This window comes from Acipenser ruthenus, chromosome 17 (assembly GCF_902713425.1).
Source record: "Acipenser ruthenus chromosome 17, fAciRut3.2 maternal haplotype, whole genome shotgun sequence".
NCBI classification, from domain to species: Eukaryota; Metazoa; Chordata; class Actinopteri; order Acipenseriformes; family Acipenseridae; genus Acipenser; species Acipenser ruthenus.
This window is the reverse complement of record NC_081205.1, coordinates 1,688,695-1,705,907: the sequence shown is the minus strand read 5'-3', so window position 1 is coordinate 1,705,907 and position 17,213 is coordinate 1,688,695. Positions and strand designations below refer to the sequence as shown.

The 17,213-nt window shown below is 40.8% G+C and overlaps 1 protein-coding gene across 2 annotated transcripts; it reads left to right on the top strand.

The window, feature by feature from the left end:
* The first annotated feature begins 2,699 nt into the window (after nucleotides 1-2,699).
* On the top strand, nucleotides 2,700-16,731 carry LOC117423376 (hepatic leukemia factor-like). Of its 2 annotated transcripts, none has more exons than XM_058989758.1 (4): nucleotides 2,700-3,371; nucleotides 4,696-5,040; nucleotides 10,456-10,670; nucleotides 12,723-16,731. In XM_058989758.1, exons 1-4 carry the CDS (start codon nucleotides 3,257-3,259, stop codon nucleotides 12,936-12,938), a joined length of 891 nt encoding a protein of 296 aa, XP_058845741.1. In that variant the 5' UTR covers nucleotides 2,700-3,256; the 3' UTR covers nucleotides 12,939-16,731. The 2 variants fall into 2 exon arrangements, with proteins under 2 accessions (XP_058845741.1, XP_058845740.1); XM_058989757.1 differs by having other exon boundaries at nucleotides 12,720-16,731.
* Nucleotides 16,732-17,213: the final 482 nt, after the last annotated feature.

Below are 17,213 nucleotides of genomic sequence, written 5' to 3'. Positions count from 1 at the left end.
TTCCATATTGCGCCGTGCTGCTAAGCAGGTGTGGAGCATGATTTAAGCAAATCGATTCCCCTGAATTCTGTGTTTTAATTACATAGGGTTAACATGCTTTCGTTTCTATGCATTGTACTCGTTTTGTAAACAGAATACTCCATGAAGGTACATGGAATGCTGTGTTTATTTATGAGGATGCTCATCAATGACCCACTCGCCTGCTTCAGTGTAGTAAACCACTTCTGACTTTGCACCATGCTGTGCACAAGCAGCAGTCTGGCCTCAAGGTGTATTTGAATAGTTTAATTATGTTGTTTGCATAAATGGAAACAAACATTTCTACTGCACCCAGGAACTTATCTTGCAGCACAGCACCCCCTTTATTCTTTGTGCAGTGCTCACTATGTTTCAGAAATCGATCATTCCAGAGTTCTGTTACTTCACAGATAGGCATGTTGATAAGTGTGCTACAACGCGTTACTGTACAGGGATCCTCGCTTTGTTGCAACTGTACAGAGATTTGATACCATCTCCTTCCCCAGACTTTGAATTCTATATATATATATATACACACACACACACATATATAGTCACGTCAGCTTTATGGTGCTATATTCCTTTAACTCCTTAAAGTACTCTACAGAAGGAACTGAGCGCTTCTTCAAGCGGTTTCTTCTTAAAATACATGCGAGAGTGACTCGAGTATCACGAGGAGGAAGCTGACCGTTCGGATGAGCAGATCCAATCTGTCAGTACATTTTAAACCCTGTTTCGTGCACCTCGTTGCAGAAATAAGAAAGTCAGCATGAGAGTTTTTTTGTGAGACACACATGTCCCTTGTACCTTAAAGGGTTAATTAGGTGCCATTTTTAATTGCCGCCTGTGGCTAGATTTGGAGCAAATCAGCAGTTCAAAGGAGCTGTGAGGGGACAAGAGCGCCTCAATGGTGTTTCATAAAACAGCAAAACGTGTCTCTGCTTCAAACTCAAGGAGGGGAGCTAGGCATCCACATGAGCCAAGTTCGTTACTGCTGCACAGTGACTTTCCAGAAAAGATCCAGGCCTTTATCACTTAATGTCAGAATCAGCTGCACCAAAGATAAAAAAAAAAAACGGACTCTTTTTTTAGTAGATTAGCATGCATAGGGGTCACCTAAAAGCCATGTGCTTCAAAGAAAAAAAGCGAAGATCTTAATACTCCAGTCCTCCCTGGTTATACTGCTTCGTTGAAATGCGCACCAATGCAAACCAATGAAATGTACCTCCTGCATACTGTCAGCCATCCTGTGCATGCACAAACCTGTCTAAAGGAGTTCCTATTTGAATTATATAACTTAATTTCGCATATTATTTCTGTCGCTTTGCAATTGCTGTGCTCTTGTGTTTTCTTCCTTCGTTTTTCTTTGGCAAGTAAGAAATGCATCAATTTCAACCAGCCGCTATTGCTGTTGCAGCCGCGCCTATTAAATAAAACCAGAAACCGTCAAAGTGTGAGCATTGCGAGTCTTATTTGTTTAACTGCGCATTTATACTTCCAAAAAAATGTTTGTCTTTTTTATTTTTGAGCTATGGTTCACTTTAGCTGCTAAATACAAATTAAATATGGTTTAGGGATACGATATAATACTGCTAACACAATTCAAGATAATTGGTTTATTTTACTTTCATTTTTACTTGTGCATTTCTGAGTCGTCCTGCGTACCCCCTATGACCCTTAGAAGTACCCCCAGGGGTACGCATACCCCCGGTTGGAAACATTCTCTTTACACCTTCCTGCCTTCACTAAACATGCCGGGCATAACAACAACGACGTGCTGTAGCAACCACTGTTGCTAAGGAAGTGTAAACATGAAAACTCGACTGAATTTCTTATACAGGGTATTTCAATTTTTGTCTAGTTGCAAGACACGGCACCTTGTACACTAACACTATATGTATTTATTTACAAAATAGCTGCAGCTACGTTTACTGAACAAAGCTTCGAGAATCAGCGTTGTGCTGGCTTGCGATACGTTGCATTCTTTTTTCAAAAGAATATGCAAAAATAAATAATCACATAAACGTGTTTTAGCAAATGCAGGAGGACATTATCAAAGCATTCACTCTAAAGCTGCATTTGCACCAGTTATTTATTTTTTTTAATGCATGCATGCATGCAGCCTGTACTTTTTTATGTTTTCCTTTCCCAGCGGGAACACATGAAGTCCAATGTGACGAAGTCCAGGGATAAGACATTTCAGCGTTACTGTTTTGCTATTGCAATTGGTTAAAAGTAGGTCAGGCCCGCCTCCTCACGGCACCTGCCATTCCCGCTGCGTTCTACTGCATCCGTGCAGACTGCGTGATAAAGCTGTATCGTTCTCCAAGCCGGCGGCGCCGCTGACCATTTGTTTCGCAATCTTTGTTACACTCAACGAGGGTGGGCGAGGCAACAGACAGTAAACGCTGGAGTGATGCACGGCGCATGTTTGTAGCAATGACACAAACCTGACACCAAAACCAGGTTTGTCTCTCGTGCTAACGCCACTGGGGCTCGCCTAGGTACCTGTGTTGCATGGCTCAGGTCACGCGCACGATGCACCGTCATCGTCATCACCACATGGGAAGGCTCGTGCTTAAAAACAAGGCTTATCTGTAGGGCATGTAAAGGGCTAGTATACATTGCAATGATTTGTTCCAAAACGAAAATAACTGAGGCGAAATGTATGGCTTGAGAGTCCAATAAAGTGATTACAGAACTAATACAAATGTTAAAATATATGGAAAGCATCGTGTGGTTGTGGTTTATTCAAGGAGGTATGAATTGCAATCAGAACTAAAATGTGCAAAAAAGGCAGAGTTTTTATCCACCTACACTTATGTACACAATGTTTTGCAAATTAGAGATTTATTATAATGCTGTAGGTAAAACAGTAAGGTGACGTGAAACAAAAGCTTCAACTCCGAGGCTGCCTTTTCTCAGCTGTTGTGGGCGGTTCCACAGTTTGACGTCAGCGCTGTCAGGGTCTGCACATGGATTGCGAATCCTCTGAGCTGTGGCTCAGTCTGCAGTCGGTTTTAACATGTGCGCACGCACTGTTGTAAATGTTTGGTGGGTGAGCTACAGGGGTTTTCTGGGTTAATTATTCAGAATACTGAATACCTGTCCAGGATTATTTAAAGGATTTAATTTTCATATATAGGTGCATATATATATATACTTAAAAAAAACATATATATATTTATAATTTTTTTTTTTTTAAAGAAGATTTTTTTTCTTCTGTTCTGTACGAGAAATGGAGAAAATGGCTAGACCGATCTCTGTAACCCCAACTTTCCAACCTCCGACGCATGGGGTTCTGAAATCGTTGCTGGAGAATCCTGTCAAACTGTCCGTGCACCACGAAGAAGGTACGTTTTCCAGTATAACTATAGCTTTAAAAAAAAAAAATGAAACGAAAAAATAAAACAAAACAAACAAACAAATAATGCAAACTAATAATGACACCTAATTTGCATTAATCCTTGACAGCTGTATACAAATCTGCATCTTATCATAATACCAAATATTAGTTCTAGAATTTAACTGTGTATTGGCTGGGAAGTTTGTGTATAAAAACATTCTGCCTTGTAAATGCATTGCAATTATTATTAAGATACAATTTCCTGTGTCAGTTTTTATGTTGAACATCCAACATTAATCGTGTAAGTAAACATGTCAACATTTGAAAGAACAGGTATGCAACTCCCTCGATTGAAATGATTACTTCTAAGGGTGGGTAAGAATGACCGATTAATGTCTGTATCAAATGACTTCCTTTTGGAGAAGTTTTATTTGTTCAGAACTTCCTTCTTGTGCTGTGATGTTGTTTAGAGCATTCTCCTTCGCTGTCACGCAGTTAAGAGTTCTGAATTCGAGCCAAAAGCACTTCACCACACTCGAAACCGATTATTATAACTTTTTTTTATTACTGTCTTTCCCTGGTATTTGGTCTCTGTATTCGCCACTGATTTAAAGTATTTATCAGCTTCTGTAATGCAAATTGTGTTAACAGTTGCTATGAAACTATAACCTACTGCACTGGGTTAAATAAATTAAAGACAGGAAACTTAAAATGAACCGGAATGCCCTGTTGTATACCAGTATTTCCCATGACATCCCAGTAGAGCGCTGTGTTTGGGAAATGATTACTTGCGTTTTGATTCTTGTTTGTTTTGTTTCTCATGGAGCTTTCGGCTTTTTTTCAACAGTAAAGTTGTTTATTTACTCTTAATGAATGCATATCGTTCCTGTAACAAGTCAAGATACCACTGACTTGCTTGTAAGATTATAATCTAGTGGTTTATCTTTCTCTGTCTGCCTATCTATCTTTATGTATATGAAATCCAGCTATCATGGCCACTGACTGAGTGATATGCTTGATTTTAAGACAGAGAGCGAAGTACCAAATACATTTCTTTGCAAAAATCAGAAACACACGCTGCATTTATGTAATTTGATACATTTAGACTTCACTTTTGTGGTTAACGCAATCAGAGTAAGTTATAATAACAGTATAGTTAAAGAGAAAATTAAAATAACAGGGAGATGATGCCGCAAAAAAAAAAAATGACAAAGTAACCAGTCCCCAAATGAGGACAATAGCACTCAATGTGTTAATGGTGCTCCAGTCTGTGTCCAGACCTGGCTGGAAGGGGTTTGCTGTGTTATAACATGGTTGTTATTTTGTTGCAGGTTTTGGGAAGGAGAAGGAGAAGGAGGAGAAATTGGACGACGACGGTTCTGGCAGCAATGTGCCGCAGTCTGCTTTCTTGGGTCCCACGCTGTGGGACAAGACCCTGCCTTACGATGGGGACTGCTTTCAGCTGGAATACATGGACCTTGAGGAGTTTCTGTCGGAAAACGGGATCCCATCCGGCCCCAGCCAGCACAACCAGCACCAGCACCAGCAGCCTGCCCTGCCACTGGCGCCCGCACCCCCTCCCACCCCCTCCGTCATGGACCTCAGCAATCAGGCGTCCACTTCCGTTCACCAGGCCATGAGCAACCAGAACTGCATGCACAGCCCAGGCAGAGCAGGTAACCAGCCCAGCTTCCAAACCCCTGCTGCAAAGCACTAGCTCAAGTAGAATGAACACAGTTCTATTGGGAATGAGCCTCCACATTTCACTTTAGTTCTCTTATCAATGCTAGGGGGCTGAATTGCACAATGAGCTATACAAACTTCTTACCTTCACTGTGCCTCAACTATATACTCAAGATAATTAAGTACACTAGAAACATGTTTAAATTGGGACCCAAACTCCCTCCTCCTATCCTAAATAGTGGCCTTTGCACATGTAACAGATGATCTAGCTAGAGTTTCGCCATTAGGTACACAACAAAATAATCAGTGGTGTCCAGACTATATCAGGCCTTCTAACCAAGATCACCAGTTTTCATTTAAAAAGCTATTTTAGTGGCGGGAATGAGCTAAAGTGGAATATGATATGATGAGATCTGATTGAATTAGAATGAATTGAGCCACTGTGTATAGTTCTGTATTTACGTTTTTTGTGATATTAACTGAAGGAAGTTCCTGTTTTTGGGCAGGATCTTTTTAGAAAGTGCCCCCCCCCCCTCCCCTCCCCCTCCATGTCTGAGCTGCCCAGCGAGTCACCCATTGATGACAAAGTGCAGCTGTTAAAACATATATATTTACAGGAACAGGAGTTTATCTTCAACCTAGGAACTTTGGAACGTCTTGCATGAACATTCTATTTGGACATAATCGTGACATCATCCACAGAATTTTTGAAAAACAACATGTTTACTGCACTGTGTTGACTTTTCTTTCTACACAGCTGAAGGAGGGCTTTTGTCCAAAACGTGGTGAAATAAATATTTTTTTAATCATTTAAACCTTTTGTGTACGTCCAAAAAATAACTTTTCAAAAGAGCCAAATTTTCAACGTTTCGGTATGTTTAACACACCTTTGTCAAGGGAAAGTGTGTGTCTATGTATATCGTGCAACAGACACACCTTTAATTAAAGGTGTAGAAATCAGGTGTTATGATTGAGTAATTGGACTAATGTGTTGACAAAAATGTGCAAGGACCTGCGTCACAAACATTTCCCACAAACTGGACCCATAAACGACTCCTGCAAGTCACTAATCACAACTCCGCACTGCAGTGCCATGGTTTGTTTGAGAGCTAACAGTTTTCCAGTCCAGCTTGAAAGATCACAAGTGTTGTACTTCAATCAGCTGTTGAATTTCAGCGAGGCTTCTTCAAGGAGCCTCGGTCTGTTTGTTTCCACGCCTCAGCCAAAGAGTGATAGGAATCTGAGGCGCTGGTTGCCTGCCATCGGCATACCCTTCAGTTTGATTACACTGCGATAATGAGAGTGTGGGTAATGCAATGCGTGCTCAGCTTCCAGGAACACAGCACAAACATGTCCTGCCATTTCTGAACTTTACCTCCTGCCTGAGTACATGTGGCTGCATTTGTGCTTGGTCTACTTTGTCAGCTGAGTGTTATTTGAATATACATCAGAATTCATATACTGTGTATGTGTGTGTATCTATAATCTTTTCTCTCAATAGCATGCTGCCCTATATGTGTGTGTATGTATGTATGTATGTATATATATATATATATATATATATATATATATATATATATATATATAATTTGTTTGCAGAATCAAGGAGAAACCTATTTCTGTTTATTTGTTTCCCGTGCACCACACCCCTATTTTCTTTTTAAACAATGCAATAAGTAGGTTGTGGAATTGGCTTGGTTTATAAAAGAGATGGTGTGTATAGTTAAAGTTAGCTGAGCAAGCAGAGCCTGGCTGATTTAAGGGATGCAGTGTTCCTGTGTCATGTTTAATAACAGTAAGCTGTCCGTGTGCACCACACCTCCACACGAGTGGCTGTTTACACAGTGCACAACCTTCGCTTTATCTCGGCAGTGCTTTATAGCTATGGAAGTGTGTACAGTTAGGCCAAGTATTTGATCAGTTTAAAAATGCATGGAGTCAAATGCCAATGTACTGGCCTTTTCATGTTTCCCTTCTTAAGTTTTTAGATTTTTTTTTCCAGCGTTCAAAACATATATTAGTAATCACAAAATGAAATGATCCTGATGTACAAAACTGGACGGTCACATGTTGGCGCCGTGTGCTGTGACCAGACTGGCAGCAGCTGAGCATGGCATGAGACCTGATCCATAGAATATACCTCCCCCTCCTTGCAGCGGCTCTCGCATTGGAACAGACGTAGTGCAGTTAATCCTCAAGGCAGTGTCTGAATCTCCCATGCCTGCCCTCAAGAGTATCCTGTTGCAGGGTGCTCTAGTCAAGCACTGTTAATAGCAGGACCCCAGGCAGTTAAAGCACACTGGTACCCATGTATTGATAAGTATACATCATACTGCAAGACCTGCAATATTCACAAATTCAAGCTTAATGCAAGCATGAGAAAGGGATTCATGCACAAAAATTCCCTGCAGTATAATATGTGTTTTTTTTGTGTTCTGGTAGACTTTAGCAGCAGCTCATTTAAGGCTATTTCAATGAGTACCCTACAAGCTGAATATTATTATTAACAATGCTGCAGATCAAACCTCCAGACAGACACAGTCAAGTGAGAAAACTTAAATAATTCTGTGCAGACTTAAATAAATAGTGGCATACTGTATGGGGAACCAAATGTATTTTGTAACATGATTTAAATATGCAGTAAAGTTTGATTATAAACAGGGTGTGCTGCATGATTTGAAAAGGGTGAGAAGGGATTGGAGGTGGAGCACAAAAGCACTGGTTTCTAATTACATGGAAATTATTTATTTTCCATGTGTAAAAGTAACAAGCGAGGTTTAAAAATCAGGTTTAGTTGCATGCTGAGAGGTCCATAACCCATCTGCCTCCTTTCCATGACCATGTATAAATAGCTGGGACTGCGATTGACCCCAACGGCTCAGAGGCAGCAAATCAACGCGCTGGATTGGAAACAGCCGGGCTCCTTGCCAGACCCAGCAGTAGAAATCCATATTGAATGTTTGCGTTGCTGCAGTACGAAGCAGTCGTATATCACTCCAGGCATGTTCTGTACAGCGCTGGGAAGCAGGCTCAGGCTCAAAGCTTGTATATCAAATCTAAACCGACAGCAGGATTTTGGCAAAACATGATAAATTCCAGCGAGTTGCAGCTTCGATTTTGTTTCCCCTCTCGCACTCTTTTCCCTCCCCCGTTTTCCCCTAGAAGAACTTGAGGGTTTTAGTATTTAAAAGAAAAGTTGGTGGAAGTTTGTACTTTTTCAAGTTCTTTTTTTTTCTGTCGGTGTACTGTATATGAACCTGTCGACCTGACAGATCAGATGTTTTGGCTTAACAGTCTCATTAATGCAAATTTGAGGAATATGAAAAAACAAACAAAAAAAAAAACCCTTCTCTTTTTAATCTTTCTCTGTTACACAATCGTCATAAAACTGTAAATACTGGATCCGGCAAGACACATTTTTTACAATGCTGTAGTTCCATTGTAACTTTTTAATTGCACATCTGAGCACTGTAGATTCAGCCACTTGCATGGTTCTCTAATTAAACAACATAGCCACTCCAGTTCTAGCCTGGCAGCCCGTGTTGTTTGTGTTTCTCTCTGGCACTCGGCCAGGACGTGTTCCCAAAGCAGCAGGGCTGGGTAACTGTGCAGAGCATGAGGAAGCTTGCCCTAATCTGGGCCAAATCCCCCAAGGGGCCTGTGTGAAAAGAGTGCATGTGGCACAAACTTGTGCAGCTCAACTGGGTTTATACATTTAGAAATACGAACAGAAATTTCAGTGACCATGAGAAACGTGCCGACAAGAAGTCTGAGCTTAGACATTACCTAAATATCTTCCTCAATTATATTAATTATATTAATAGTTATTGTGTTAGAATAAAGAAATGTATCAATGAATGTATTATTATTATACACATTTGTGAAAATGGGACAAACATCTTCATTTTTTTAATGATCTATGTATCTCTCCCTCTCTTTCGTTCTTTCTCTCTCTTTCTTTCTCTCTCTCTGTCTATATATATATATGTATAAATATTGGCTACTACTTGTATTTGGAAGTAAGGCGAGCCTGAGATTTTGTAAAAGTTATTATACAGAGAAACAGTAGTGCTGAACACAAGCCAATAGGAGGGCAAACATATCTGCCATAACATAACACCAACCGCACCATACTGATGCCATATTAATACACTGGTGTAAAAAGGCAGGGTGCGCACCTTATGAGTCGTCAAGGCGACAGCAGGAAACGCCTTGGTTTACTAAATATTTGGAGGGGCAGTGTCAAAAGTCAAGTCAGTGAAGCAACCGTGTTTTGTTCAGCATCTCATGAAAAACATCTGACAAGAAACTAGATAAAAAGGAGCTACTGAGAACTGAGGAATAGCATGGCAGAATTATTATGTCCTCAACACCATCTGAAAGCATGGCCCTCCATGTTGATAGATTGGAATTAATGGAATTAAATCCTGTAGTAAGAAATGCTATGTAATGAATGAGTGAAGTATTTGGAAGGATGATTTAGTGGCAGTAATTCATTTCTGTTCATTCATGTGGATTTATTTACCCGTTTTCATTCCATGTTTCTTTGTAACAAGTGATGTTGATCCCATGTATGAGGCATGCATTCAATCATGAGTTAACACTTCTTACAGTCCCCTGCTGGGCGAGTAAGAGGCTATGAATGCATTGGTTGCATTGGCAAAATGAGTCAACTTTTACACGTCAAAAACAGCTGAACATGTGGCATCATTTTTCTTTTGAAATACTTATGCAGTATAAATGTTCTACCCAAGACTAAACAGGCGTTGTTCTTACTAGAAACCTTGGCGTGGACACCCTGGTATAAATGAATTGGCAGCAGCACAAGGTACAGAGCCTGTCTGGGGCTCTCCAGAGACCTTGTGTTTGGTCTTCAATTATGAAGACTTGTTTTCCACCGAAACTCCAGCCTGCTCTTTCCAGGGAGATGAATGGGAATGCCTTTGTGAATATCTCTGTGTTCTCAGAAGGCTGTTGAACAGTAATTGTACCTGAACATGCTCACACTGTGCAAGCCAGACTTCCTTCATGTTTTATTGACACAGTGACGGGCGGATACTCGCTGGGTATTCAAGGTGTCGTCATCCCTGGATCAGGTCTCACTCCGAGGGGAAACTGAGCTGCATGATTTAAGGCGGTATTATCAGATTATGCTTGATTTGACCATATCTGCATATTGCATCAGATCAAGTCAAGGCTTTAGAGGGTCGAAACATGCATTTGCCATACTACCTTAAATCACCTTCCAGGGCCCTGCAGGCGGCACTGTAGTACGGTTTTGGGGGGGAAAGTGCAGTGCTGTTTAAACTTTGCATGCTCCCAGTGCTCCCCCTAAAGGATCAAGGGTGCATATGCCTGATCAGCACCATGTAATATTACCAAAGCCTTTCTCTCTGCTGTCTCCACAGTCCTGCCCTCGGCTCGCAACACTCCCAGCCCAATTGACCCCGACAGCATTCAGGTGCCCGTGGGCTACGAGCCAGACCCCGCGGACCTGGCCCTCTCCAGCGTCCCGGGACAGGAGGTGTTCGACCCACGCAAGCGCAAGTTCTCGGATGAGGAGCTCAAACCGCAGCCCATGATCAAAAAGGCGCGCAAGATCTTCATTTCTGACGAGATGAAGGTAATTTGGAGCTGGTTTCTATATATTTTTTTTTTTGCAGGGTTTGAGCAGTCACTGAGACAGATGATATCTCCTTGGTCTGGTGGCACGCTCCATTGTAAAGAGTGGAAAAGCGGCATCAGTTTTACTTTTCAGTTTCAGTTACAAGACTGAGACAAGCCTCCCTCTTCGCTATGATCACGGGCAAACTGTGATCTGTTGTAGAAATAATATTCCTGCTGCAAATAAATTGTAAACCAAGGCCATGTAAACGCGGTAATGAAGGGTTAAATAAACTGGCTCTCCATTGTTCCCTTATGACAGTTTACCATGGTTCATTTTCCAGTATCCCCCTGTTTTTCCCATGGTTATACTATGCATTCACCATAGATTACCATACCTTACAATGCCTACCTGTGCTTTACCATGCTGGCACTGTGCTTTATTACACTTTGCTATGTTTTTACTCTGGGAAACTGATATGAGGGTTAGTTTACTATGGTTTTTTTTTGATAGGCTTTACCATACCTCTCTGGGCTTTACAATGCCTACCTACTGTATGCTTTACCATGCTTTCACTGTCCTCTGTTACACTTTGCTGTGTTTTTACTATAGTAAACTTTCATAAGGGTTGGCTCAAAATCTGTAATATAAATCGCACGCTATTACCTCCCAGTAAGGACAGTCTGATTGTTAAGGCCACTGGATCTCCTGTAGATATAAAGGTGCCTGTCAATACTGCAATCTGCCCTCTCATGTTGGGCTCAAAAGCGCCTGCTCTCAGATGTATGAATTAATTCTCTTCATAATCACTTCAGCTGCCCTTGGTTCTGATTAGAGTGCGTGACCCCACTTCACATGTTGTCCCAGCAAGCCCATTGGCCGGCATGTTGCGGGGGCAGGGTAAGAAGATTATTCTTAGCCAATCATCTGTGCGTTGCCATGTGATTCTGCAATCCCCGACCACGTTTCTTTTATGGTGGGATTTAAGGATTTGCCATTCCAATCTGGTTAAATAAGAATGGATACATGGCAGGATAATCGGTAATGAATTGCCTGAAGCTGATTTTACTCAATGGAATTGGGTCATACTTATTTTAGGGATTATTTTGTGTTTAGGTTTATAGCTGTCGAAACTAGGTGGCAGTTAAGTTAAAAAAAAAAAAAAAAAAAAAAAAGTTATAATTAATAATAATTATTGCGCCTTGCAGTCAGTTTGAAGATTTCATTGTCGATTTTTGAAGTTTTTTTTAAAGGCATGGAGCGCAGGATGCGCCCCCTATAGCCTGGAGGTCGCCAGCTCGAGTCCAGGCTATTCCACTGCAGACAGAGAGCTCCCAGGGGGCAGCGCACAATTGGCTGAGCTTCGCCCGGGTGGGGAGGGCTTAGGTCGGCCAGGGTGTCCTCGGCTCACCGCCCACCAGCGACCCCTGTAGTCTGGCCGGGTGCCTGCAGGCTTGCCTGTTTTCCTCCGACGCTGTAACTCTGAGGTGGCTGCATGGCGGGCCTGCACAGTGTAAAAAAGCGGTCGGCTGACGGCACATGTTTTCAGAGGACAGCGTATGTTTGTCTTCACCGCTCCCGAGTCTGCGCGGGGGTGGGAGCGGTGGCTATTTCAAACTGGGAGAAAAATGGGGTAAAAATCAATTGGTGACTACTAAATATAATAATAATAATAAAAAAGAAAACAGGTATGTAGTTTTGTAGTTGTGAGAGAGGGTCTGTAGACCCCACACTTTTTAGGTACACTACTGTTCAAAAAAAGAGGAGGGATCTACTTATGTTTTCATAAGCCTGGCTTATGTACAGTAAATAACTATATAAAATATAACTGTACCCTTATTTACAGTAAATAACCCTATGAAATATAACTCGGTACCCTTATGTACAGTAATTAACCCTATGAAATATAACTCAGTACCCTTATGTATAGTAATTAACCCTATGAAATATAACTCGGTACCCTTATTTACAGTAATTAACCCTATGAAATATAACCCGGTACCCTTATTTACAGTAATTAACCCTATGAAATATAACTCTGTACCCTTTTCTTTTGCAACTTTTGAGCAGGACGACAAATACTGGGCAAGGCGCCGAAAGAACAACATGGCGGCAAAGAGGTCGCGCGACGCCCGGCGACTGAAGGAGAACCAGATCGCCATCCGCGCCGGCTTCCTGGAGAAGGAGAACTCCGCGCTACGGCAGGAGGTGGCAGAGCTGAGGAAAGAGCTGGGCCGCTGCAAGAACGTCCTGTCCAAATACGAGGCCAGGCACGGCCCCGTGTGAGAACGTCCTGTCCAAATACGAGGCCAGGCACGGCCCCGTGTGAGAACGTCCTGTCCAAAATCAGTAGCACCACCCCAAAACAAACCCGTCATCTGGCACTTTAACAAAAGAAGAACAATACAAAGTCCCGTTTTAGTTTTTTTGTTTTTTCAGCACTTTCAACCCTCTTGTATCTTGAAAGGACGGTCAAGTGTTTTTTGTTTGTTTGTTTTTTTTACCTGAACTGAGAACCGTCGTAAACCTTTTTATTTTTTTTTTCAAATGCTGCTTCTGCAGACATATTAAATCTACTTCCCGTCCCTGATCTGTTCTTTCTGGTCTGTGCCCATTACCCTTAAGGGTACACCTCCTTGTTTAAAATGCCTCCCTTACCACTGTTAAGTGCACAAGACCTTTGGGGTTCCAGTGATTTAGAGAGTGCAAGATTATCATTTCTAGCTCGTTTTTTGTTGTATTTTACAGCGGGTGATTATTTGTCTCTTGTCCTAACATGCTTCTATACGTGCTGTGAGTTTGAACACTAGCTACATAATAAGATCCTTATTTATCTGTCTGTGCGTGCTTGTTTGTGTCAGGTGAAGAGGCAGCTCTTCCTAACATCTCAGTGTGTGTGTGTGTATATATATAGAGAGAGAGGATTGCTAGTAATAGAAAACACAAGAGTGTTTCGGCACTATTTATAGCTCAAGCAATAACCCCATTGTAATCTAAGGCATGCAGTCTGGATATTACTTGTGGGCACAAAACGAAATCCCTACAAAAGACTTCATCTCCCCCTAAGACACAGGTAGCGCGCAAGTGTTTGAGGAGATTGTGCTCAGCATCAGTGCGCAGAGGGATGGGAACTTTGAAACTTGCAGTTTGAGAACCTTTTCATACACTGGCGCAACGTTTGAAACGAATAACTTTTAAAATGAATTATTGTGTTAATTGTGTATTATAGGGCTCTTTTCACTAAGTTTTAACGCCTGGGTTATTTCAAAGAGTGTGTTGTTATGAATAAAGTCAAGTCTAATGTTCTGGAGTATTGGTGGTTTCATTACAAACAGTAAAAAACTGTTTTATAAACATCACACTTTATTTAATTCATAATAACAGACTTTGAACAAACAGCTCTTGAGTTGGAGCATGTTGTTGTTTATTATTATTATTATTATTATTATTATTATTATTATTGTTATAATAATGATTATTTTAGCATGGTTTCTTTCCACAGTTGGATTAAGTCTGAGTTCTACATTTTTTAGAGCATGGTTTATAAGTATCACACTTTTGAATTCGTCTTTATAGCTATGTGTTTGCCTTCTTTTGGATGCTGGTTGTGAGATGAATGTAAAAAGACATATTAACATATAAATATGTGGGCTGATGTTGTCCTATACTGTGGGTAATCTAATCGACTTGTCAATCAATTTGTTTACTACAGACCAAAAAAAAAAAAAAAAGATAAATATTATAAAAGAGAGATTTAATGTTTATACAAAGCAATTATATAGGTCATTTTTTTACAGTAGTTTTCCAATACAAATACTGACAGTGCATTTTAAGAGGCACTAATAAATATATATATATATATATATATATATATATATATATATATATATATATAATCAAACTCAAACAATAGGTATACTATTTAAATGTTAAATCTATATTATATAATCACAGATAATGTACAGAGAGACATGCTTTCAGCTTGTTGGTACTCATGCAGTACGTTTTTAAGTGGCATCTCCAATTCTGCATTGCATGGCTCATCACCACGATTCATATCATAGGAAGGGTTCAAACATTACAATGAAAAGTCATCTTTAGATAGTGAGGCCTTCGGGTCACAAAGGGCAGCAGCGAAACGATTTAGCAGTGGAGGTTTACTTCTTTGTTTTACATAGAGACCTGAGAGAGATTTGCTTCCCTTTTTAAACACACCGTTATATTGACACTGCATTGCATCATTATTGCATTTTATTTCACACGTGTGCGTGTGCGTGTGGTGCTCGTGCACGTGCGTGTGTGTGTGTGTGCTTGACCGGTGTCATGCATGAAATAGTTATAGTGAAAGTGGTTTCGACTGCCAGTGTTTCTGGAGGAATGACCATCCCTTGTTTACTGCTTAACAGTCAATTGTTTGAGTTTCAAGTGCTGTAATAAACACATAATCTCATGAACCCTGACACGGTACAGCTGACAGGCCTATTGGTGGTTTTTAAAAGTGCTGGAATTCAGTTTCCTTATAAGATTTATAAAAAAAAACTATATATATATATATAATTTCTATTTTTGTGTGTGCAGATTTCCTCTGCCATCGTATGTTTTACTGGATAAAAATAATGCATGTAGTGTAATTTTTTGTTTTGTTTTATAGCAAATCAAGAGGCTTAGTTTTAAAAGTTGAAAAAAAAAGTAACTCAGGGCAGCTGGGAGAATTCGAATGTTTTAACTAGGCATTATACCAGTGTTTGTTTACGCAGGTGTTTGTCTTCTTGTTGGTGACTTGGTATTGCTCTGCTCGTTTCCTTTGCGTCCCAGGAGTGATGTCTAATGCAGGGCTGCAGAGTCTAACTTCTTGTGGTGATAAGATCTTCAGAAATCTGTAGTTACATTTTCTTGTTGAGGCTGTTTTCAGAAACCGGAAGGTGATGATTGTGATTGCGAGATGCAAGTCGGGTCAAACTAATTCCGTCAGGGAATTGTCTCGTGCCTCAAGACGATCTGAACAGGGGATCATGCCAGAATGAGTTAGCATTACTGTCCTTGTGAAACCCACGCTAGCCCTGCCCCCAGTCCTGGATTTCATAATCAGACCCCTGCTAAATCTACTCTGAGCTGCACTTCTCATCACAGTCAGATTGAAGTCTGTAGGGTTACTGTTTGGAGTTGTTCAAGCCGCTATAAGGAGGGTACAAATAATTTAACTTGGGTCTGATTGCACACACCCCTGCGTCCTGATGAAGTAAATAATACAGCTAATTGAGGGTAGCTCTGAAACCTGGGACTAGATGCAGGGCGAGTGTGATCCCGATAGCCCTGCCTCGTATAAAGCATATAACTCTGATTCTGAGTCTGTTCAAGTGCCTTGTAATTCAGTGTCTTTTACAAATGGCTTGGAGAGACCCAGAACTTCAGGGCTGTCCAGTCTAGCAGTCTCTGACTTTCATTTTGACCCTTTTAGAGGCTCAAATAAAAATGCAATTTTTTATTTGATTTTTTCCTCCACCTTCCCCTTACCTAATTGCAAACTTTCTGATCGAGTTGTTTCACTCTGATATTAGAATCATTATTCTCTGGATCCAACTGTAAACCCCTAGTCACGACTTCTTCTGAGAACTTCCTGATTCCAAAGAAATCACGTGATCAACTGCTGGCCCCACCCTCATCATTCTATTACTATAGGAGTCAGCAGAGCTGAAAGGGCACTGCATTGTGGGTTTCATTTGGAATCAGGAAGTACTCAGAAGGAGCCGGAAACTAGGATTCTGCAGGCTCAGGCAATGTTGATTCCGATATAAAAGAACAGTTTGAATTCCATGTTGGAGCAATATAACTCTACTCAGAGGGTATGCATGTAAATAGTATCTGAAGCTATTTACCTTTAGAATTATTTTTGTATAATCTCAGTGGAAAGATTACCATTGTACTTCTGGCAACGCCACTAGACTGCATCAGCGAGAAGGGTACATAAAAGAGAAGACCATTTTAGTTTGTGTTGGATGCAAAGACTGTGCAGCCCAGGCCCTCTTCATGTCTGTACTTTGTGTTTAATAATAAACTCTTTACAGTTTCTTCTCTCAAATGTGTGGTCTGTATTTTCTGCTTCCTTTTGGTACTTTTTCACATCAAATAAATTGGAAAATAAATATTGAATCTTCTTTTATTAAGCGTTGCACACTTAAATGCTATACATCTAGCACATTCATATATTGTACAGTTCCTTGAATGCAGTGCTTTGCAAATGCTGAATGCTTCCTTATGAAAGAACCTCTTCCTGGCTCAAATTTATTCAGAGGTCATGTTTAACAACCGCTTCCGCAAGGCCTGCTGGGTAATCCTGTTCTTTCAACTCCAGTTTCAAACGCACCATGAAGTGTTTCCTTAGAGATTTGCACCATTTATTAGCGAGCTTCTTGTCCCCCAAATCACCACTGCTCACTTGTCCGGTCGGAGCGTTGGATATCCAGAAGATTTGTCATATTTCAATGAGCCAATGTCTTGAAAGCTTGAATCAGATGAGTCAGCACAGCTTGTTATACAAAAAGCTATTGTGAAAAAATGACA